This window comes from Euleptes europaea, chromosome 4 (assembly GCF_029931775.1).
Source record: "Euleptes europaea isolate rEulEur1 chromosome 4, rEulEur1.hap1, whole genome shotgun sequence".
Lineage (NCBI taxonomy): Eukaryota > Metazoa > Chordata > Lepidosauria > Squamata > Sphaerodactylidae > Euleptes > Euleptes europaea.
The window spans coordinates 9,596,947-9,622,391 of NC_079315.1; the positions used below are offsets into that span (position 1 = coordinate 9,596,947).

Consider the following 25,445-nt stretch of genomic DNA (forward strand, 5'->3'; position numbering starts at 1 on the left):
CTCCTCTTTAGGGTCCGGCTTCTCCGGCTCGTCCGGTTCCTTGGGGGCATCGGGGTTAGGGGTGGTGTCCTCGTCGGCTGACATTCTGTCCAAAGCGGTACAGCTGCAGTCCGAGAGGCAAGGACTTGCAACTTAATGTGAGAGATCCCCCTCTCTGAGTTTGCTTCTCCAAATCAGTTGCTCAGACGTTGATACAGAAACAATCGATTTATTGAAGCCTTCAGGAGATGAGACAGGCACAGGTAGAAAGTTGCAAGTGAGGGGCTATACGGGTTTACAGAATATATTGACTCCAGGGCACTGGGGCACTGGGGTTCACACTTATTGTTATGGGAAGTTACAAGCTTGGCATAATACAAAACATCAGACAGATCCCAGGAAGTCTGGGCGGCTATCACACTTCCAAGGCCGCATCGGCCTGAGGGAGTACTGGCAGGAAGAACAGCGGGGGGGGGGAAGATACATGGGCCATCAGGCCTGGCGCCTGAGACCAGAAGGTGTGAACTGCTTTTACGAGTTCACTGATAACACAGCAGGTGATGGAAAGCAGAGACACAAAGACAGAGACCCTCACAGTAGGGTCCTCTGAGAAGGACTCCAGGGTAGTAGATCACCTGGAGAGCTGCACAGCTCCCATCCAAGTGGCAGGCGAACCCCCCTGGGCTCCAGCCTGGCTAGGAGAACGGTGAAGATGGGATAGCTGTCATAATGTCAGCCCTTGGCCCACAGAACCAGAAATCACCACAAAGTCTTATAGAGTCCAAACAGATGGCTTTTACTGATCAAATAGGCATACAGTGCAAACGAATAAAATGACAGCTATGAAAGGTTCACTAGCTGGGAGATATTATAAGGCAGGAAAGGCGGGAGATTACACGCAGGAATACAGTTTCCCAGGAGCTGAGTTCCCAGGCTTAGGCATGCGACCTTGGGGGGCAGACAATACAGCACAGAGACAGAGGCAATAACGAAACCGAGATAGCAGCCTGACAGCTAGACCGCCTGGAGGCTGGCAACCTTAGACGCGAGCAAAGTTTGCCAGAGAGAGCTCAGCTTTGGCAGAGGAGTTTTCCAGACGGTGAAGCCCTTTCCGTGAATTAACTTGGCTCCTGAACACAGAGGTGTCCGTTGGTGGGGCACAGAAGGATGACACACATGAAAAGCATGCAATGCTGCGTGACAATTATAAATATGACAGTGGCGGATATGTTTCTCTGGTCCAAGCTACAGCCTGAGGCAGCAGCACAATGTGAGGGGTGCAGATGCGCCACAGGAATTCAGCTCCCTCCAAGCTTTCTGTGGCATAGGAGGTGATCAGCATCCCCAGTCACCTCCTATGCCACAGAAAGCCAGCGTGGTGTAGTGGTTAAGAGTGGTGGTTTGGAGCGGTGGAGTCTGATCTGGAGAACCGGGTTTGATTCCCTCACTCTTCCACATGAACGGTAGATGCTAATCTGGTGAACTGGATTTGTTTCCCCATTCCTATATATGAAGCCAGCTGCTGGGTGACCTTGGGCTAGTCACACTCTCTCAGCCCCACCTACCTCACAAGGTGTCCGTTGTGGGAAGAGGAAGGGAAGGTGATTGTAAGCTGGTCTGATTCTTCCTTAAGTGGGAGAGAAAATCGGCATATAAAAACCAACTCTTCTTCGTCGTCGTCTTCGTCATCTTCTTCCCTTGTGGCTCTACCTGGCAACACCACGGGCCCAAGAGGCAATTCTAGCTTCAGGTGACACCATGGTCTTTTATGCATGGCTGTTTCCCTCGCCGTCACCCCTCCAGTGACTTTGGATCTTTGTTTTGATTACACGTGCTGTTTCTAGCCATCAGAGGTCGCCTCGCTCTCCCCCTGCCTTTCCCCACATTTTGCCCGCGTTTTCAAATTTGTGATAAAACGGGTCCCTGAAAATGCGGGCAAAATGTGAGGAAACGCCGGGGGAGAGCGAAGTAACCTCTGGTAGTTAGAAATGGCATGCATAATCCAAACAAAGACCCAAAATCGTGGGAGGGGTGACGGTGAAGGAAACAGGCCCATACCTAGGGTTGCCAGGTCCTTCATCACCACTGGTGGGAGGTTTCTGGGGTGGAGCCTGATGAGGGCGGGGTTTGAGGAGGGGAGGGACTTCTATGCCATAGAGTCCAATGGCCAAAGCGGCCATTTTCTCCAGGGGAACTGATCTCTATCGGCTGGAGATCAGTTGTAACAGCAGGAGATCTCCAGCTACTACCTGGTGGTTGGAAACCCTACCCATACCTCAACCAGCCTTCTATGGAGGACAAATAGGGTTGCCAGCCTCCAGGTGGTGGCTGGAGATCTCCTGCTATTACAACTGATTTCCAGCCAATAGAGATCAGTTCCCCTGGAGAAAATGGCCTCTTTGGCCATTGGACTCTATGGCATTGAAGTCCCTCCCCTCCCCAAACTTCTCCCCAAACCCCTCCCTCCTCAGGCTCTGCCCCAAAAATCTCCCACCAGGGGCAAAGAGGGACCTGGCAACCCTAATGACAAACCATTCTGGAGTGTAACCTCTATCATGTTTTCATGCAGAAAGTTGTGATGACAGATGGCAACATGGTACCAATACATAAGCAATGCTTCTGGGCATATTAGCAGAAGATGTTTTCACAAGTGTTACAGCTATTTGTGTGATCCTTTTTTTATTTTCTTTTTTGAGAATTTCTCCATAAAAATATTGACTCACTCTACTCGAGCCAGACTGCTTTCCCCTAAAGGATGAAAAACTAGAAGCGCGGTAAAAGAACTATTTTTTTGCACGTGTATATATTTTTAAAATCCACAAATGAGGACAAGGGGCTGGACTGATTTATGAATTGAAGCGTTGGCAATACGGTAAATGGTTTGGCACACCCTCACTTCTCATAGCCGTATCCTCTAACTAGACTTGTGTAAGCAGCTTTATTGCCACTTCTTTGTACTGTGTGCTGAAGAACGCCTGGCCTTTTTACAGAATATTTCATTTCAGTTTATTTTGTATAAAGTGTTTTCATTTTCGTCTCTCCCCTCCTTTTTAGTTCCACTCTTGTTCAGAAACTTCTTGGGTGTAGAGACATGAAAGCGTAGGGTTGCCAACCTCCAGATACTTGCTGGAAAAATAGACACCACTGTGCATGTATCACAGGGATTTGGAAATCAGCACCGGTTCAAATGCAGTAACAAAGTGCAAAAATGTGTTTTAAGATGCTGCACAGTTAGGCAATGAACTATACTATAACAACCTAATGCTAATGCTATATCTATCCTAAACTAAAGTGTAAACAAATTTGTTTATATAACAATGAAGTCTATACAATAGAGTTAATAGTATCCACACTGGTAAAGTTCAATGCTGATGTAACTATTTGTTCTTCTTATTTTTCATTCACAAAGATCCTTCCAAGAGGTATCATAGCAGAAGAGACATCATCCAGAAGGGGATACGGCCGTTTCGAATTCTTCAACAGTCCCACTTCTGATCCTATATATACATAAATATGTCTAACTAGCATATAAATAAGTATCAAATCTTGATTCAAACATTGTGTTCCAGTTTCTACTTACAACACGAATTTTCACAATTCCTTCTAATCTTCGGGTATCAAGTCATTATAACATCTCTAGCTGGTTCACCTGGAGAAAATGGCCGCTTTGGCAATTGGACTCTATGGTACTGAAGTCTCTCCCCTCCCCAAACCCCGCCCTCCTCAGGCTCCACCCCAAAAATCTCCCACTGGTGGCGAAGAGGGACCTGGCAACCCTATGAATGCACGAGGCTACCTTTTATTGAGTCAGACCCACGGTCTATCAAAGTTAGGATTGTATCTTCTGACTGGCAAAGGTTCTCTGGGGTCTCAGGCGACGGTCTCCAACATCATCTGCTACCTGATCCTTTTAACTAGAGAGGCAGGGATTGAACTTGGGACCTTCTGCATGCAAAGCAGGCGCTCTAACACTGAGCTAGGGCTTCTCCTGGAAGGGGAGAGTAGATTGGGGGTAATTTTATCTCAGCAGGTAGAAGGTAAAAATTTGGAGGTGTGATGTAAGGAGGCAGCTAAGGGCATAAATAGATAAGAGGATGATAAGGTATCTTGTTCCACTGATAAAGTGCAAATTCACTCAGTGGAGGCTGAAAGGTTAAACCCCCTCTGTTTTTGCCTCAAGATAGAGGGTTTCAACCCTTCAACCTCCACTTTAATGTTTGAAACCTAGCCCTCTGCTTTGTTGCTAGTGTTTTAAAGGAGAAAATGCATGTTTCTCTTCTTTTTAAAACTGCTAATAACAGAGCAGTGAGCTTGGCTTCAGGTACTGCAACCAACCGGAGTCTGAAGGGTTAAATACCAATTTACCATGCCTTCCATTTTGCTCATACTAGCTAACGTAGAGATAACCTATGACACCCTTGTATATTGGGGGTGGTGAGCTCAACCATTGCCCCTTTGCCATGCCTTGGGAAGTGTGGCTGAATTAGCTGTGGTCTGGGTACAGAGATCCACCTTCAGGCATTCAATTCAAACAAAGTTCAATGAATAAAAAGCATACACATAGTCCATACAAGCATCAGGCTGAGCAAGGTTAAAAAGAAATGGTGTCAACAGGCATCTAAACTCTAATTCTATACATACCTCAATGGATGCTGAATTGGGATAGGCAAGTAATTTTTAAAGGTGCCAATTTCAAATCCTTCACCACCTTAGTTCTCAATTTTAGGGCTTTCTCCCATTGTCTCTTGACATAAGGTCAAGATGGAGTCCTGTTGCAAAGGCTTAGTCCTTCATGTCTTGAGCACAGTTGAAGAGATTAAGGAGGAGAGGAGGAAGGGGGTGAAAGACAATAGACAAAAAACCCCTTCTCCCTCATGTCCCAAAATTTCTAATCTCCTGTTTAGAATTCTATCCCCCTCTGGGGTCATCCCCAATATTCCTGGCCCAAAGAGAAGAAATATAATCCAGCATTTTGGCTTCCTCAGCCTCTATCCTTTAGGGATGTCAGTCTAGTTGAGGTGTTAGCTGCTAAACCTTTTGTCTCACTCCTGCCAAAGCCATTTGCATCTCTAAGCACTGAAGTGCTCTGTGGTTGGGAAGAAAGGACTCTTTCTCAGTATTTTTCCTTTTGCTGGCTACACTTGCAGCAAGGCTTCTGGGGCATGGGTAGAGTGCAGACCCGATTTTTGTAATGTCGACATAATGTGTAGACACTTCTCCACACAGTATACGGGAAAAAGATTGGTTTCATTGGCTGTTACCACACTTGTATTCCCACCGATGTATTAAGAGTTTGAAAACGTTATAAAAAATACTGTTCGCACTTTGTTTGGCCCCTTTAGCTGTGAAGACGTCTTCCAACCATTTATAAGCCGTGGTATCCAAAAACCCTTTTAAAGGGATGTTTTTTACAACATTTTCAAACTCTTAATACATTGCTGGGAATACAAAGTGTGGTAGCCCCCATTGTGTCTGCAATCTAGTGTTACTAAGTAAATTAACATACTAGCAAAGGATGTAAAGAAATAGTTTACAAGGTACAAATAAGTTTTATGGTCAATTTTTAAAATCTATTTGAACGGAAAAGTTATAGATCGGACGTATCCTTTTGCTTTGTATGAAGTGATATAAACTTTCATCTTTCTTTTTTTATTTCTCCCCTCTTTCTTTGTATCCAGTTATTATGTAATGTATGTAATAAATAAAAAAACTGAAACTGCAAAGAAAGAAAACCATCCCTCTAAGAAGATATGCAGTTACGGAAGCAGCAGTAGTTAGCTATAAATGAACTCTGAGTTTGAAGTATTGTTTTTGTGCATTTCAGTGGATGCAACAAATTATAGTTACTCACATTCCTATTGTTATCTTCACATCTTACAATCCATAGTTGTGCCCAAGCCAGGGATGACAAGCCAGGAATGGTTAATGACTTGTTTTGGGTTGTGGAAGAACAAAAATGTGTAGAATATGAATGTCTGTGCTAGATTACTAAAAGATATATAGATGTTAACCATATAAATTATGCATACAGCATTTTAGGATAGTAATTGTGGAATACAAGCACGGCAACGTTCTGAAGTTAGTTACTCTGTGGCCTGTAATTGTCATGGAATAAGCAAAGATCCTTTTGTCTTAAACAGTAATCATGATGTTTTAATTTGTGCGGGGTGTGTGTGTTACTTTCTGGGGGACACGGGATGGAACCTGTTGACTTGTGCAATGAGCCACCAGAAATGCACACAAACCCAGCCCGCTCGGCAATCAGCAAATAATTAGGCCTGCCTAACCGCACCATATGTTTCCCGACACACCATGCCTCCCCCTCCAGTAGCATTACCGCATGTTGCATGCAAAAAAACAAAAAACAAACCCAAAATCTCCTTAACCAAAGCGTGAAGCGGAGCTGCTAGCTTCCCAGCAAAATGTCCTCACTCTTCAGAACATATAAAGAGACTTGACTCGTAGAGCTGCCTCGATTCTGCTGAACAAGCCACAAATTTTAGCACCCTTACCACCTTCTCACTGGGATATAAGGATTCAAGAATCTCCAACTTCTACCTGACAAAGAGAGTTGTTACTCCCAAAAGCTTATCCCCCCCCAAAAAAATCTTGTTGGCCTCTAAGGTGTTTCTGGAAGAAAAAGAAGAGTTGGTTTCTACATGCCGATTTTCTCTCCCACTTAAGGAAGAATCAGACTGGCTTACAATCACCTTCCCTTCCGCTCTCCACAACAGACACCCTGTGAGGTAGGTGGGGCTGAGAGAGTTCTGAGAGAACTGTGACTAGCCCGGGGTCACCCAGCAGGCTTCATGTGTAGGAGTGGGGAAACCAACCCTGTTCACCAGATTAGCATCTGCCACTCATGTGGAGGAGTGGGGAATCCAACCCAGCTCTCTAGATTAAAGTCCACCGCTCCAAACCACTGCTCTTAACCACTACACCACGCTGGCTCTCTGGACTTGACTCTAGCTGTTCTACTGCAGACCAGCATAGCTAACCTCTGAAACAAGCATCAGCAGTTTGTGAAGGAAATCTGACTTGGCAAACAAAGACCCGAGTCTCTCACATGGCTCTTGCATGGAATGCTTAATTCTAAAGTTCCAGCGAGGAACCTGGGTGATAGGGTTGCCAACTCCGACTTGGGAACTGTCTGGAGGTTTAGGGGTAGAGCCTGGGGAGGGCGGAGTTGGGGGAAAGGAGGAAGCCCAGCAGGGATGTGATGCCATACAGTCTATCCTCCAAAACGGCCATTTCCTCCAGAGAGACTGATCTCCGTAGACTGGAGATCCCTTATAATTCTGGGGAAATCCCAGGGCCCCACCTGGAGGATGGCAGCTTTACTGGGTGGAATGTTTTCACCTTCTGTTTTGTTCATAGTGAGCTAGGAACCATTGGCACAAGATTTGGGGAGGAGCCGTGCGTCTGTGTGGTGTAGTGGTTAAGAGTGGTGGACGAGGTTGGTTTCCCCACTCCTCTAAATGAAGCCTGCTGGGTGATCTTGAGCTGGTAACAGTTCTCTCAGAACAGTTCTCTTCTTCCTCTTCTTCTTCTTCTTCTTCTTCTTCTTCTTCTTCTTCCTCTTCCTCTTCCTCTTCCTCTTCCTCTTCCTCTTCCTCTTCCTCTTCCTCCTCCTCCTCCTCCTCCTCCCTGGGAATTCCTGAGGTGTGTCCTAGTGTTGGAAACTAATGATGTCCCATTGATTAAGCAGTACTAATTGTAGAACATCCTAAGCAAGTCGGCTCAAAATCATACTCAGATCTCTTTAGTGGGACAGACGTCCGGGGAACTATTCTTAGAAGAAGAAAAGAAGAAGAGTTGGTTTTTATATGCCAACTTTCTTTACCACTTAAGGAAGAATCAAACTGGCCTACAATCACCTTCCCTTCCCCTCTCCACAACAGACACCCTGTGAGGTAGGTGGGGCTGAGAGAGTTCGGAGAGAACTGTGACTGGCCCAAGGTCACCCAGCAGGCTTCGTGTATAGGAGTGTAGGAACAAATCAATTTCACCAGATTAGCATCCTCCGCTCATGTGGAGGAGTGGGGAAATCACACCTGGTTCTCCAGCTCAGATTCCACTGCTCCCATACACACTGAATAATGCACTTTCAATCCAGTTTCAATCCATTTTAGTGATTGTTTGCAAATGGTCTTCCTGGAGGCACCTGGTTGGCCACTGTGTGATCAGACTGCTGGACTTGATGGGCCTTGGTCTGATCCAGCAGGGCCTTTCTTATGTTCTTAAAAAGGTAAAGGTCCCCTGTGCAAGCACCGGGTCATTCCTGACCCATGGGGTGATGTCACATCCCGACGTATCCTAGGCAGACTTTGTTTTACGGAGTGGTTTGCCATTGCCTTCCCCAGTCATCTTCCCTTGACCCCCAAGCAAGCTGGGTACTCACTTTACCGACCTCGGAAGGATGGAAGGCTGAGTCAACCTGGAGCCGGCTACCTGAAACCCACTTCCGTCAGGATCAAACTCAGGTTGTGAGCAGAGTTTGGACTGCAGTCCTGCAGCTTACCACACTGTGCCACGGGGCTCTTCACATTTGATTCATAGGTGATCGCAAACAACATGCTTCTTGCTCAGACTGCAAGACTTTCTGGAAACTTGGCCAAAGAGGTTTGTGTCAGCTATTACATCCAAGTTCCACACATCTGATGTAATGTTTACATTTTCTGTCATTCAGGGCCCTCTTCCAACAGGAGCCTCCATGGAAATACACACTCGGGCTCTGCCCATACTGGCTGATATCCAGGTAAGTAAGTCAGACCCAGCAGCCGCACAAATGTTTGGATATGGAAGATGGACCCAAGCCTCCTGAACAATTCAGATGATTTTATTTTGCTTCCTGTTTATTAAGAAGAAGAAAAAGAAGAAGAAGAAGAAGAAGAAGAAGAAGAAGAAGAAGAAGAAGAAGAAGAAGAGGAGGAGGAGGAGGAGGAGGAGGAGGAGGAGTTGGTTTTTATGTGCTGACTTTCTCTCCCACTTAAGGAAGAATCAAACCACCTGATTTCTCTCCCATGAGGAAAGCACAAAGAAATCACGCTGGATGACCAGTCACAGCTGTGAAATACCCAGATCATACTTTCAAATAGATTTATTATGTGTGCATGTGTGTAAAGTGCTGTCAAGGAGGAGGAGGAGGAGTTGGAGTTGGTTTTTATATGCTGGCTTCCTCTACCTTTTAAGGGGAATCAAACTGGCTTACAATCTCCTTCCCTTCCTCTTCGCACAGCAGACAGCTTGTGAGGTAGGTGGGGCAGAGAGAGTTCAGAGAGAGCTGTGACTAGCCCAAGGTCACCCAGCTAACTTCATGTGGAGGAGCAGGGAAACAAATCCCGTTCACCAGTTGGTAAATAGATGTGCAAATGGTGACAGTTTCGGTTAAACATTATGAATGTCTGAAAACTCATAGAGATTCCCAGGGGGAAGTTATTTAAATGGGATTGCCAGCATATATCTTCATATGGCCAAACAGTGGGGAAATATATGCTGTCACAAATGCCCCAAGTTGTGTTTCATGTTCATTCACATTGAAGGTTGATTTTCCTGGATGAACTTTGTGAATGTGTATGTTCCTGATTGTTGGAGATCCCCAAGTGAATGCTGAAAATGTCACTTAGGTGACTCTCAACATGGAGTCTTTGGGACAGTTATAACACTAACCTAAGATTGCCTGTTCACCAAATTTAGGGTATTTACAGTAACATACATATATATTGGGGCATACACAAGACTCGTTTAGGATTGACAGCCTTCAAATGTGAACGTCAATATTCACCATGTTTTGAACATACTATCTGAGTTTAGGCATTGTGTCAAACCATGGTTTAATTAAGCAAACAATGGTTAGTGTGGTTGTCTGGATGCTGGTCAGTCTACTGGTTATGTTGAGCTAAGATATGTTCTTTATCATTCACAGTTAGTCTTAGCGATGGTTTTGTAAACACACACACCCTTGCTTACTCCTGATTTGATCTCTGTTGACGTCATTTTATGCTGCAAAGAGAAGACCATGAAATCTGCACATGTCAAGGCAAACCAGGATATGAGTAGGCATCCATGACACAAATCCTGGTTTCACAAACTAACCATAGTCAAAACAAAGCAGGGTTTTGCAGTATGTCTGAACTGAGCCATTGTAATGTGTGCATATGCATTACAATGAAGCTAAATGAGGCAATGGTTGTGATGTAATATCTGGTGTAGGTGTAACTATCAATATGTGTTGATCGTTACAATATCAGTCTGCTCTGCACTGTGTAAAGGGTTGTTTTTTTAAAAATCCCAAGAACTTTGGAACAATCCCATGGGTCATTGCAAGCCTACTAAAGGAAGTTGGGGAGGCCAGTACTTTAAAAGGAGAACTATACACACAGACAGCTAGATAGTCTCCATTCTTTTAGATGACTTAGAATCAGGATCAGTTTGGAATGAGTTGACAGATCTTGAAAGCTTCTTTTCCTGGGAGTATAATGTCAATGTTCTACTTAACAAGGGCCAAACAAATCACAGGAAACCACCACAGAATTGTTGAGGTGGATTCCTGAGGTTGCAAATGCACGTGTTATGTTTTTAAAATGAATTAAGATGTCCTGTGAGAAGAGAAATATCCCCATGATGCTTGCATTATCTGGGCTGAATTTTAGATTTGAGGGGATGTAGCATTTTTTGGGAGGGGGGGAAATCTCTTGCATTTTCATGATGGTGTTGCATCCATTGTTACTCTGCAGCTTCATAGATTAATATGTTTTTCTCTGGGCTAAATTATGCCTACTATTTTCATTATAGGAGAGGTCACATGCCCAGAAAAGCTGGCCAGGCCTTCTGTTTCTTTATGGCAAAAACTTGGTAATAAATAACTATAACAGAAAATGGTTCAAACCTCGTCATGGCTATTGGAAACCATGTGGCTTCAGTTACCCCATGCCCGCCCATATTGTACTACCGATTTTAACAGGGCTTGTAGGAGATAGGCTTTCTCTGGATTGGGGCCAGGATGTATCTTCAAGACTCTTTTTGTTCACTGGAACACAAAAATACATCTCCACCAGATGATTTGAATCAAATAACCACATTGCTAGGGTCTATAATTCAGATTTAAAATGCTGTTTCCTGTGTTACAATCTGTATTAATCATATTTGTAAGTTCAAAAAATGTTGGAGAAGAAGAAAGGATTTTTTTGAGAAGAAAATTAGACTGTTCATTAAACGTCTTTTACGTTGCTATAAACGTGCATTGACTATTTTGTATTTATTGCTGTTGCTTGAGATTGCAATGTCTTTTTAATTTTTTACTATTTGATGGCTTTCATAAGGCATATTGGTTCAAAAGCCAGCCCATAAATCATTTAATAAATATAAATAAATAATAAAGACTCTCTAAGGAGAGTCCCTTGCAGCCACGCTGCAAATTTGGTGAGACTACCTCCAAAAATGCCCCCCACAGGAGCTTTGAAAAAAATCCCCATTGACTATAATGGTCTTGAATTTTTTTCGGTAAACCGGGAAATAAAGCCAAAATACCCCTTTAACGATATGGGTATTTGGCTTATTCTGAGTTTACCAAAATCGGGCCCAATAAACGCAAACCCAAAATTTACTGAATTGTAGTTTTTTTGCATGACCCTAGTGCTCCACATCGGGGTGCTATAGCCCTCGGTAGTCTGTGAGGAAGTTAGGTTGCAACAGGTGTAGGGAAATCAGGGCAGGCCAAGCCTGGCTAGTTATTATTATCTCTGTGTCTCATTTCATCTTGTGTTAGATTCTCAGTATTTCATATTTTACTTAGGTCAACAGAAAACAGTGACAATATTTAGAGCATCAATAATTGAATTAGGCCATATACCGCATTTATTGGTTTAATTATTTCTTATATGATTTATCAGATAACCAGCGAAGATGTTTTCAAACATGGTATGACTTTTATAGTGTGATATCTCTTCTTTTATGCTATGTTAATGTTATGAAAAACAAGCTTAAAGCGTTAGGTTTTAATTATGGCTTTGGTCTGAATTTATTAAGTGTTCTCATGAGCAGTTGTAATCCCAGTCTTATCTATGGTCATTTATGCATGGGAGTTTTACCTGAGGTTCGTTGCTGGTTGGACCCACACTTTCCTGTTGGGTGTCTATGCACCAGCAGCCTCCAAGCTCAAATCAAGTCCCACCCCTTTAAATGCTCCTTTGTAATTGGCTTACTTTGTAGAGCTTACTGTGAGAGAAAATCCTCCCCCGAAACCCAATGGCAGCATAAAAAAGCATTTTAAGAACAAACAACAAAAAACCGAGCAATCTGAAAGAGGGGAGGGGGAGAAATCCAAGCCTCTGTTTTTAAAAAGCCTTTCTTCTGCTCAGAAAGAGCTCCCAGGAAGCAGGAAGCATTTGAATCCCTGCCTCTTTACATGCTGATTTGTAATTGGCTGTGAGTGAAACTAAGCTTGCATGTCCCACCGTTTGCCTTCTGCACGGGGACTTCACAGGTCCAGGATTTGAAAGAGCTGGCAGCGAGGTCATCTCTAATGGAGGGAAAACTCATGCATAACTCCAAGGAACAACCGAGACAGACCGGGGGCAAACGTGAGTGAAAGTACCCATGCATAAACGACCTATACCATCCTTTTTTGTCAGTTTTATTGTAACTTTTTCAGTATTAATATGTAAAATAAATATATCTTAAAAATATTTAGAGCATCACATTTTAGCGTTTAAAGAACATTTTAACCAAAAGATCGCACACACTGTTAATAGGACTATGACAGGCTCCAGAATGCCTCAGATTTTTTGGGACATGTTTGTTTGACTCATGTCTTGGCCAGGGAGCTTAACGCTGAATGAGGGCCTGCAACGGATAAGATCATGTGCCTGAATTATTGCACATATTTCTAGTTCTTGTTCTGTCTAGAACTAGTCTAGATCAGTGGTTCTCAATCTTTTTCCGACTGTGGCCCCCTTCCGACCTTGTTTCCTTCCTGTGGCCCCCCTGTCCTACCGGTAGAAAGGTAGCTATTTAAATGTTTTGTTTGTAACTAGCCAAGGAACAAAGAAGGATAAACATCCGCACAAAATGCATACCTGCAGTTCTTATTGGGAAACTGAAATATACAAAAAAATACCCCACAAAAAGGGAATGCAACATGCTAATAAACAACAATGTTCACATACAAGGGAGAACAAAGCCTCTACCGCCATTGCAGAAGATTACGGGGATACAAAAATCCACAGTTGCAAACGATGCATAGAAGTCCAATGAAGAAAGTCATGTGTTAGGTTTTCATGTGTTTCTGTTTTCTTCACTTCTCACTTCCCTCTGTGGCTCCCTAGTCTCATGCCGCGGCCCTCCAGGGTGACCGCAAGGAAACAGCCATGCATAAATGCCCAGGGTCTGGAGAACACAGTGTGAACCAAGAGTATTTTGGACATTCTTGGCATGCATCTCTCTCTCTCAGCAAATGCCAGCCAAGCGTTCTGAAGAAGGGCGTAAGAAAAGCCCTGGGGGGCATCAGACCAGTGGTCCATCTATCAGATTGCCAACCTCCAGGGGGTGGCTGGAGATCTCCTGCTATTACAACTGATCTCCAGGTGACAGAAAGTGGTTCCCTAGGAGAAAATGGATGCTTTGGCAATTGGGCTCTATGGCACTGAAGTCCCTCCCCTCTCCAAACCCCGCCTTCTGCAGGCTCTGCCCAAAAAATCTAAAGGTATTTCCCAACCCGGAGCTGGCAACCCTATCCGCTAGGCCAGTATCCTGTTTCACACAGTGGCCAACTAGTTGCTCTAGAATGCCAACAAACAGGGCACAGTGGCCAAGGACTTCCCCATTTATGGTCGCCGAGCGCTAAGATTTCTTTCCTTTATCCCTTAGAAGCTCCTTGATCCATTGATCTTGAGCAGCGTAAATCTAATGTTTGAGGGATATAAGGACTGAAATAAATCTTGCCACTGACAATGCAGCCTTGGGATCCCTGGCACTTAATAAAAAAGGCATTATGTCAGACACAGAGGCATTCGATTTATAGGTTAAAAGGGGAGAGATATAACGGTGATCGGAGTTCCTCATAAAAGCGGCCTTCCAAGAGGGCACGAGCTCATGAATCGATAGAGCCAGAAGAGCAAGGACAGGTCCTGTCTGGGTATGGTATGTTCAAAATTCTGCCCTGCATAGCCATAGAGGGGTGAGCATTCAGTGTAGCTAAACAGAAGGCTTTAGAAAGACGAGGAGTTGTCAAATAATAAGTATAAGCGGGCAAACCGCGTGGTGGTGGCATTCCAAAAAGCAGAGATGAACCAACGCGGCGAGCTCGAAAAGTAGTGCTGTTCGAATCAAGCTCTTAGCGCTAGGATCCAGGGCTTGAGTCCCTGTGGATGTGAAGGTTCACTCATCTTGTTGGCTCACGTAGTGGAAACCCTTCTTCGTCGTTGCTCGCTGACCGAAGCGCCGCCATCTTCTTCGTCCTTTCGTACCCCCCCACCCCGGTTTTGTCTTTTGTAATCAAGGCTGGGTTCCTGCTAGTTAGCATTGCGACGGGCCCAGCTTTGAAATCAGACGCCCGCGAGTCATTGACACCTACGGTGCTTCGGCTCTTGGGAAAACCTGTTAACCTTCGCAAGAAGTCTGGGAGACGGGGAAGACTTTCAAGTTTTACAAGATGGCCAGGTTCCCTTTGGTTCTCCTAAAAAAGTATTAGCAAAGGTCAGATTAACAAGTCAGCGCTGAAACTGGAGATGAGCAGGATCTCTCCTTCTGAGGCGGAAAGAGAAGGGGGAACGGGGTGTAGGGCCGAAAAAGCCCCCCGACGCAGCCCGGCTCTGATCCTTTCTCCCTGGCCGGGCCTGGGGCGGGCTTGATAAGGTGAAGGGAAATTGTAAAATTAGACCTGGCAACCTTCACAGAGAGGCCCAACGCGAGCCCCTTGGCCTGAGGGGAGCTCGGAAAGTTGAGGAATTGTGGGGGAAAGGGGTCTTGGCAGCCTCGCTTCCTGTGGCGGCATCCAAGGCTAATTAGTTTTCAGTGTTCGGTGTGTGCTGGGATGGAAACGAGCCAGCACCGAGAGGCAGTGGACGAGGAAATCAAAACCACATGGACTGCAAAAAGAAGAAGAAGAAGAAAAAGGATGGGGGCGGGGGGAAGGAACCCACCCTGTCCTTTTTAGCCACGTTTTCTTTCTCGAGGAAGGGGGGGGGGTCCTCATCGTTCCGTTTCATGAGCCCTAAATCACCGCCACTCCCCCTGTCTATCACGTCTCACATCTGCCCCAGAACTCATTAAACATCAAAAGGCGGCCCTATCAGTTCTGCTTAGTTAGACGTCTGAGTTACTAGAAGCCTAACCAGAGACGATTTTGTATGTTTTTAATAATGGCTTAAGGAACTTCTTAGCACTCTATAAATTACTTAATGCAACAAACTCTTCCGGTGGACCAGAAAATGTTTCACAGAGAGGATAAATGCGGCCTTAACATGCTTGTGGTAAGCCCACAGCTATAGCCGGAGCGCTTCAAATGAACCTTTAATTCACATTTAATTTCCAGGTACAATATTTTATGTGCACGTGTGCGTCTCCTCTTCAGAATCCCAAATGCTGGCTTTGCTTGATGTTCATTTTTTCTTCTTCCCTATTTAATTTTTATAACGATATGAGAACGGAATACATTGTGTCTTATTGATCCTCACTTTCTCTGAAGACTTAGATAGCAAGAATTACTTCATTACTATACTGCAACGTGGTGATCTGTAATAGCTAGGGTTGCCAGCTAGGGTTGCCAGGTCCCTCTTTGCCACTGGTGGGAGGTTTTGGGGGCAGAGCCTGAGGAGGGTGGGGTTTGGGGAGGGACTTCAATGCCATAGAATCCAATTGCCTGATAGAGTAAGCGCCAACTCACAAAAGTATATGCCAATAAAGGCTTGTGTTGTGTAAATTAAAAAAAAAAGACAAATGGGTGGCATCTTCTGTTGTCCTACAGGGTAGGACATGCGGTGGAGTGGATATTTCTCATGGAATTTTTAAAAGCAAAAGCAATCACAAGGGAGGGGGCAACTGTTTATTGGCAAAGCATCTAATTTGCTTGGAGAAGGACACGGGTTCAATCCCTGTCATCTCCAGTCACAGGGTTTAGGTAAAAGGTGACATGGGACACGCCTACCTGAGTTCCTGCAGAGCTTCTGCCAGTCAAAGTAGAGTAGGCACCCCCAACTTTGTTGCTACCTCATACATGTATCTTAGTTTTTTCCATCTGAGGGGTAAGAAAAAAAAGTTGAAAATAGACAACAGAAGTTTTATATTAAACAAAACAAAATGAGTTATTAGGGCAGAAAAGATTTAAGATAGTCACAAGAGGAGGAGGAGGAAGAGGAGGAGGAGAATAATTGGGTTTTATATGCCGACTTTCTCTGCCATTTAAGGAAGAATCAAACCAGCTTACAATCACCTTCCCTTCCCCTCCCCACAACAGACACCCTGTGAGGTAGGTGGGTCTGAGAGAGCTCTAAGAGAGCTGTGACTGGCCCAAGGTCACCCAGCTGACTTCATGTGTAGGAGTGGGGAAACCAACCCGGTTCACCACATTAGCCTCTCCCACTCATGTGGAGGAGTGGGGAATCAAACCCGGTTCTCCAGATTAGAGCCCACCGCTCCAAACCACTGCTCTTAACCACTACATCACACTGACAGAAGCACATTTGGATATTGTGTTAAAGTTTACCACACTGAAATCATGGAACACTTCAATGGTGTATTATGATTATGCACATTAGAGCATATTAATTGTGAACAAAAGTATTTGCATTGAAACAACAAAATGTATCATGGAATGTATGTTGTGTGTGGTGACTGTACACACAGGCGTTCTCCTTATCTAATGCTGTAGACGGTCTTACTTATACATGACAATTACCTGGCCACCAACACAAGTATTCAGGAGGGCAACCAAGATGGGGAGGGGTCTGAAGACCAAGTCCTATGAGGAAAGGTTGAAGGAGCTGGATGTGTTTAGCCTGAAGAGGAGAGAAGACTGAGAGGGGATATGAGAACCATCTTCAAGTACTTGAAGGGCTGTCATATAGAGGAGGGTGCCGAGTTGTTTTCTGTTGCCACAGAAGGTTGGACCAGAACCAATGGGTTGAAATTAAATCAAAAGAGTTTCCGTGTAGACATTAGGAAGAATTTTCTAACAGAGCAGTTCCTCAGTGGAAGAGGCTTCCTCAGGAGGTGGTAAGCTCTCCTTCCCTGGAGGTTTTTAAGCCGAGGTTAGATGGCCATCTGTCAGCAATGCTGATTCTATGACCTTAGGCAGTTCACAAGAGGGAGGGCATCTTGGCCATCTTCTGGGCATGGATAGGGGTCACTGGGGGTGTGTGGAGGGAGATAGTTGTGAATTTCCTGCATTGTGCAGGGGGTTGGACTAGATGACCCTGGTGGTCCCTTCCAACTCTATGATTCTATGATGCTGAAATCTTTGTATACTCAATGGATGTGGAATGGAAACAGAATTGTGTCACACACTGAACATTATATGCTTAGATCTCCAGGTTACCTGCTTAGGTTGCCCAGGGAAGTCAGCATGGAAATTCCCATAAAATAGATCTGATCAACACTGGAAGGAGTGTGAAAACCCACTTCCCTCACCATCTGCTCAGTCTTCATGAATTCTCAGAGCCTGCAAAAGAAGGAGTAGAAAAAGAAAAGTTGGTTTTTATATGCCGACTTTCTCTACCACTTAATGGAGAATCAAGCCGGCTTACAATCGCCTTCCCTTCCCCCTCCTCACAACAGACACCCTATGAGGTAGGTGGGGCTGTATGAGCTCTAAGAGAGCTGTGACTAGCCCAAGGTCACACAGCTGGCTTCATATTGCATCCACAGCTCTGTGCATTCATAGCCTCTCACGGGTCATTTATGCATGGGTACTTTCACTCACATTTGCCCCCGGTCTGTCTCAGATGTTCCTTGGAGTTATGCATGAGTTTTCCGTCCATTGGAGATGACCTTGTGCCCAGCCCTCACAATGTCCGGGTCTTCCCATTCCTCTGTTAACCCGATTCTTCCCTCTCCCCTAAGCTCATCCCGGGTGAAATCCCCATGCATAAGGCAAAGCGTGGGACACCGAAGCTTGGTTTCTCTCACAGCCAATTACAAAGCGTTATGGACAGAGGCGGGGATTCAAGTACTTCCTGCTTCCTGGGAGATCTTTCTGAGCAGAAGGAAATATTTTTAAAACCAAGGCTTGGATTTCTCTCCCCACCCTTTCAATATTGCTCCTTTTTGTTTGAGTTCTTAAAATACTTTTTTATGTGGCAGTTGGTTTTTTTGGGGGGGTTCTCTCACAGTAAGCACTACAAGTAAGCCAATTATGAAGCAGCATTTCAAGGGGCGGGGACTTGATTTGAGCTCAGAGACTGCTGGTGCATAGATTCCCAACAGGAAAGTGTGGGTCCAGCGAGCAACGGACCTCAGGTCAAACTCCCATGCGTAAACAACCACAGTCATCCGGATGTGAACCTTGGAATCAAAAGCTATTTTTTCATTTGTTTACTTCATTTATACCCCACCGTTCTCCCCAATGGAGACCCAAATCAGGTTACATCATTCTCCTCTCCTCCATGTTCTCCTCACAATGACTTTGTGAGGTAGGTTAGGCTGAGGCCTGAGTAACTGTCTCAAATTCGCCCAGCCAGCTTCCAGGGAAGAGTGGGGATTTGAAACTAGGTCTCCTGTATCCTATTTCAACACTGTAACCACTACTCCACTGCCTACTCAGGGGATCTGTTGAAGCCCTATCCATGCTGAAGGATCCTCCTTATAAGCTGCCTCCTTAGGCCAAAAGAGTCAGCTGAGGAGCAGTTTCACAAATTGCCCCAAACCCCCGAGAGCAGCTATTGCCCCTCAGCTGAGACACCAAACAGGCCTGCCAGGATGTTCCAGAAGGCTTTAAGACCGCCACTCCTTACTAAGGGGGCAGGACTTGAAGCCATGGTCTTCCTTCAGGTCTTGTGTCACTGTAGGGTTCAGTCCTGCTTAAAGATTGCTGGAACAGACTGTCTGCCAAGGAGCTGTCCATGGTGCTGCAACCTTGGTGTCTGGCCGGCTCTTCTCCTGGTTGTTGGCCATCAGCTCTAACTCAGAGGGTTGTTCAAATCACCACTGGCTGCCACTTCCCCAAGTTACCTCTGGATGATCCCTGCCCCATTCCCTCGTGGGCACAGACCCATCCTGTTAGAAGAACCTTTTATCTGCCAAGTTTGTAAATTACCAAGAGTGACCCTCCGTTGGAGAAAGATTGGGCTCCCTCCGCCATGCTCTTCAAAAAATGCACGAGTCTTCATGCAATATTGTGATGTCACCTGAATTCTCTCCCATGAGGAAAGCACAAAGAAATCACGCTGGATGACCAGTCATTGCTGTGAAAGACCCAGATCATACTTTCAATTAGATTTTTTATGTGTGCATGTGTGTAAAGTGCTGTCAAGTCGCAGCCAACTTATGGCGATTCCTGCAAGGGGCTTAGAAGAAGAAGAAGAAGAAGAAGAAGAAGAAGAAGAAGAAGAAGAAGAAGAAGAAGAAGAAGGAGGAGGAGGAGGAGGAGGAGGAGGAGGAGGAGGAGGAGGAGGAGGAGGAGGAGGAGGAGGAGGAGGAGGAGGGGAGGAGGAGGAGGAGGAGGAGGAGGAGGAGTTGGAGGAGTTGGAGGAGTTGGTTTTTATATGCTGGCTTCCTCTACCTTGTAAGGAGAATCAAACTAGCTTACAATCTCCTTCCCTTCCTCTTCCCACAACAGACACCTTATGAGGTAGGTGGGATTGAGAGAATTCAGAGAGAACTGTGACTAGCTCAAGGTCACCCAGCTGGTTTCATGTGGAGGAGTGGGGGAATCAAACCCAGTTCTCCAGATCAGAGTCTGCCGCTCATGTGGAGGAGTGGAGAATCAAACCCAGTTCTCCAGATTAGAGTCCACCGCTCTTAACCACTACACCATGCTGGTTCAATGCAAGTGAGAAGCAGAGGTCATTGCCTTCTTCTGCAGAGTCTTCCTTGGTTGTCTCCTTTCCAAGTATCCACACTGCTTAGCTTCTGAGATCTGAGAAGATTGGGTTATACCATGCCACCTTCCCTCCCAGATTTATTATACTACTTTAAATATGTTAAAGATATCTGCTACAGCCTTGTATTTGTTATACCAGCACACAAGAGATGCCCACAAGTAAATTTGTTCTGTGTCTTCCATCCATTATGGGCTATTTTAGCAAATTCAGACATTCCCTTTCTTCCACAGTGGGCATGACCAGAGGTCTCCAATATTTTACTTAAAGAACCGTTACCACCATAAACCCATATAACTATGCACTATCAACTCTCTGTGTTCTAACTTCACTTTTTCAGTAAAGATGAGCAAAAATAGTGATTGATCCAGCTTTTGATTAAGCCCAAATAGCAGAATTACTCTTCCTCAAGATTCCCCAAATAATGATACGTCCCAATATCACTCCTAGGTAATGGGTAATTATCTGTTGATGTTTGAAAGGGGCAAGCTCATCATTTGTCATGGTCCACACTGGAGCGGAGATGACAGTTGCCCTCTGGAGCCACCAAATCAGCTTGATATAAACACCAGCAATCTGGAGGTGGGCCACCCACACCAGAAAGTAGAAACTGGATTGTGCCCCAGCCAGTTCTCAAAAGGAGGTTACTGGGATTCAACAGGGAGAGAGTGGGTGGAGCTGACAAGCTCAAAGAGCCAACATGGTGTAGTGGTTAAGAGTTGTGGTTTGGAGTGGTGGACTCAGATCTGGAGATCTGGGTTTGATTCCCCACTCCTCCCCATGAACGGTGGAGGCTAATCTGGTGAACTGGATTTGTTTCCCCACTCCTCCACATGAACCCAGCTGGGTGACCTTGGGCAAGTGACCTCTTAGAGCTCTCATAGCCCCACCTACCTCACAGAGTGTTGGCTGTGGGGAGGGGAAGGTGATTCTAAGCCTGTTTGATTCTGCCTTAAGTGGTAGAGGAAGTTGGCCCACGAAGTTTTGAGTCGAATGAGTGAAAGTGCAAAATGCTTCTACATATATAGAGTTGTGTCAAGACTGCAGAAAAGCTGTTTTATCAGTGTACATGTAAGCATTGCAGACTACAGATCCAAGTGAACCGAAGGCCTCATCAAACGGCGTATGATCTTCAGCGCCATCACTATCTTTGTTTTCAGAGGTAGCGTTTGGAATGATCACGATGGGTAGCCATGCTAGTCTGTCTGTAGCAGTAGAAAAGAGCAAGAGTCCAGTAGCACCTTCAAGACTAACAAAATTTCTGGCAGGGTATGAGCTTTCGTGAGTCACGGCTCACTCCATCTGAAGAAGCAAGCCATGACTCACAAAAGCTCATACCCTGCCAGAAATTCTGTTAGTCTTGAAGGTGCTACTCGACTCTTGTTCTTTTCTACAGTTTTGAACGATGGCATTTTAACAGGTCAGTTTTTATACGTATTTATTGTATACATTCTTGTTAGGCACCCTGCTATGCAGGGGGAGGGTGGGATGTGAGTGTAAGTAATGAATGAAGACACCCCCCCCACCTCACACACTCCTGAACTATACACTACCTGTCTGTGATCGACAGAAGCCATATACCAGTAGTTCCCATGCTTCTGATAGCTGAGTCAAGCTTTTATTTGAATTAAAATCGGAGGCACAGCTGAAAATGTTTAATCTTACGATGTGCTAGATAAGAATGGCCCACACAGTTTTTTTCCTCGACTCTCCAAGGGTAATGGGTTCTGCACTGGAGAGATACTCCTGCCCATCGTGAAGAGCGCTTCAGGCCTCACTGCCCGTAGCATTCAACATACAGTAGCAAGACAAGCTCACCATAAACATGAATCTGATCTTCATGACAAATATGGCAACATTATTCTGCTTGGTGGAGTTGTGTTTTGTGCCTCCATTTGGACTTACGTTGTGACACAAACTGGGATTGAGTGGAATTTTTCTCCTGTTGGCCAAGTAACCCCAAAAGTATGGAGAGCGAAATGGAGATGTCTTCATCCATGTCTTGGAAATGTTGGGAGCAACCATGAACTGGTCTGATCTTTCACCGTAACACACTTCTGCCATGCCTGTAATGGCACAGATCAATGTATTGTCAAGATGTAATAAATATATTAATATTTTTTTAAAAAATGACCCACAAAGAGGGCCAAACTACACCTTCCTTCCTTCCTTCCTTCCTTCCTTCCTTCCTTCCTTCCTTCCTTCCTTCCTTCCTTCCTTCCTTCCTTCCTTCCTTCCTTCCTTCCTTCCTTCCTTCCTTCCTTCCTTAACATATTTTATTAAAAGTTTCAAAAAACAGACCAGACAATAACAGACATACACATTCACAGTCTTTTTCACCCTTCTAGGGGTTTCGGTGAACAATTGCCTTTTTCAAAACTCTCATTTTAGATCTTAAAAAGAAGTTGATCTTCTTAGGGGAAGGGGCCGTGGCTCAGTGGTAGAGCCTCTGCTTGGCATGCAGAAGGTCCCAGGTTCAATCTCCGGCGCCTCCAGTTAAAGGGACTAGGCAAGGAGGTGGTGTGAAAGACCCCTGCCTGAGACCCTGGAGAGCCGCTGCCGGTCTGAGTAGACAATACTGACTTCGATGGACCAAGGATCTGATTCAGTACTTGAGTTCAATAAACCTTTAATGGCATATCCAATATTACAAAGAAGAAGAAAAACAGTATAACTACAACTATCAGCTAGAAGGCAGCTTCATGTGTTCATGTGTTCAATAGACTATCCTATAACCGTTGCCATTATATCTGCTTTAGTTATTATTGCATCCGTGGAGGTGTTTTTATCATCTGGCAGAAGAACCATCGCCAATCAGGACCAAGCAGATTTGGGGATTAAAGAGTTGCAGTCTTCAAAAAACAACGGGAAACCACATCCAAAAGAGGAAGAGCAAGGTAGCGTGCATCCAGCCCAAAGAAAGACATCCCCGAAGGTAAGGAGCAGCAACAAAAAGGAAAAGGGCAATACCCAACACGGAAAAGGGAAAGAAGATCAAGAAGGATCCTCAAATCCAGCTTAATCTGGGCTATCCAGGCCAGGCAGTGACTTCATTACTGTGTCTATGGTCATTTACGCATGGTCGCTTTAACCTCCTTTATTCCCTGTTTCAGCCAGGATCAATTTTTTCTGTGTGCCGTTACCTCATTCCTTGTCGGCTCAACCCTGTTTCAACACAAAATGAAACTGGCTTTTCCCAATCCTCTTCTGGCCCGAATTAAACCGTTCCTTCTGGCTCATTGCAGAACCACTGAGCGAGCGTACAACTTTTTCGGGTTGAGCTTCGCTCCTCCCTTTTCCAAAACCCCTGTTCAAGGCAGCATGCCGATAGCCAAACCGGGGAAGCACAGAAGATTGGCTTCTCTCACAGCCAATCATGAAGCAGTGGGTAAAGAGGCGGGGATCCAAGTGCTTCCTGCTCCCTTGGAGCTCTTTCTGAGCAAAAGAAAGGCTTTTTAAAAATGAGGCTTGGATTCCGCCCCCCTTCTTTCACATTGCTCTGTTTTTTGTTTTTTGTTCTTAAAATCCTTTTTTTATGCAGCAGCTGGGTTTGGGGGGGGGGAGGAAATCTTCTCTCGCGAGGTAAGCCAATTACAGAGCAGCATTTAAAGGGGTGGGACGTGATTTGAACTCGGGAGACTGCTTTTCTGTATCCATGCCTCCATTAGCACACAGTTTCATCCCTGATCATCCCAGCCAATGTGTACAGTTTCCCCCAACCCGGGTTACTTTGATCCTGGCTGAAACGGGGAATAAAGGAGGTTAAAGCGACCATGCATAAATGACCTATCTCTCCTAGGAGTCATTCCCGAGTCTTTTCTTTTCTCATCCTAATCAGCAAGCAAGGGGCAAATTCTGTTCTGTCTATGGGATTTTTGCCACAGTCCCTTGACTGCGGAAATGCAGAGTCGCATTTCCTGCTCCCTTCCCTTTCTGTGGGCCAGCCTGGTATTTTTTACCCCTTGCCCATGCCACTGATGGGCATTGCCTCCTCACGTACCCTTTGCGCCTCTGACCTCATGGAGCGCATCATTTAGCCTGACCTCCTTCCTAACTCCTGTTTGTTCCTCAAGCTTTCTTGCTTGTGCACACAGATGCTTTTTTAATAAGCTCATTCTTTCCTTATTTGTCCAGTTCTGTTCAGAAATGATTCAGCTTTCCACCATATTGACGGCGCTGGGAGGACTTGCAGGATTATTTATCTTAAGCAGAAGCAACAACTTTCCCTCAGACTTACATATACATCATTCATAATGACCATCCATCATGAGTTTTATACATGTGTGCCTGTCACCAGCTAAGGATCATCAGTGTTTTTTACTTTTCTTTCTTTTTTTAAAGAAAGGATGTATACAGAGTCCAAAGTGAGATCATTCCCACATATGTTGTCCCCCAGGTATGTCTAAAAGGGAACGCGGACTTTGCTTGTAATTGTGATTCGGCAGAAACCGGCTATTTAATTGTGGCTTGACAATCAACTCGGACGACGTTCTCGCCAAATCATCACCGGCAAAATATTTTGCTGAAATCCCTGCAGCCAAAGCCCAGCTACACAAATAAATACTGCCGCAGAACCTGACAAGGAGACATCCAGCGCAATCTCTTCCAGATGGCATTGATGGATGATCTTGCGCTTCTATTTATTTGGTTTCCAAGGCAATGGTGTCTTGCCTTCACTGTCCATCACTTGATTAGGGTTTTTTCCCCCTAATCTGGAGGCTGACCTCGCAGGCTTTACTGCTAGGTGGCCAATTGGATACGTTTATTTCACGGACGGTGTTGGGTAGCACAGGCCAGCGTTTTCAACCTTGGTTGTTCATCCCCTATAGAGTCAGCATTATTTTCTGGACAGACTGTCTCAGGTTTGGCAGGGGAAGTGCAGAAAACAGGACCTCATGAGGAGACAGGTCACCAGGGGCGTCTCCAGTGGAAGCCCATTGACATTAATGGGTCTTAAAAGTGCTTAATTTCATAAGAACATAAGAAAAGCCCTGCTGGATCAGACCCAGGCCCATCAAGTCCAGCAGTCTGTTCACACAGTGGCCAACCAGGGGCCTCTAAGAAGCCCCCAAACAAGACGAATGCAGCAGCACCATCCTGCCTGTGTTCCACCACACCCAAAATAATAGGCCTGCTCCTCTGATACTAAAGAGAATAGGTATGCAGCATGACTAGTATCCATTTTAACGAATAGCCATGAATACCCCTTTTCTCCATGAACAGGTCCATTCCCCTCTTCAAGCCTTCCAAGTTGGCAGCCATCACCACATCCTGGGGCAGGGAGTTCCACAATTTAACTATGCGTTGTGTGAAAAAATACTTCCTTTTATCTGTTTTGAATTTCAGCTAGAGTCATGCCTACCCCTTTTAATTATGAGGGGGAAATTGGAGAATTGAGGAGATTTTTTTTAAAAGGTGCACTTCATTTTACCC

General features: G+C 45.1%; 1 protein-coding gene across 1 annotated transcript in view; it reads left to right on the plus strand.

Annotated features, from left to right (window-relative positions):
* LOC130476455 (cytochrome c oxidase subunit 7B, mitochondrial-like) overlaps positions 1 to 22,087 on the plus strand; it is a 36,950-nt gene extending 14,863 nt beyond the window's left edge. The window contains exon 2 of the mRNA XM_056848398.1: positions 21,729 to 22,087. Coding sequence (XP_056704376.1) covers positions 21,729 to 22,049 — 321 coding nt within the window. The 3' untranslated portion in view covers positions 22,050 to 22,087. The remainder of the gene's footprint in view (positions 1 to 21,728) is intronic.
* Positions 22,088 to 25,445: the final 3,358 nt, after the last annotated feature.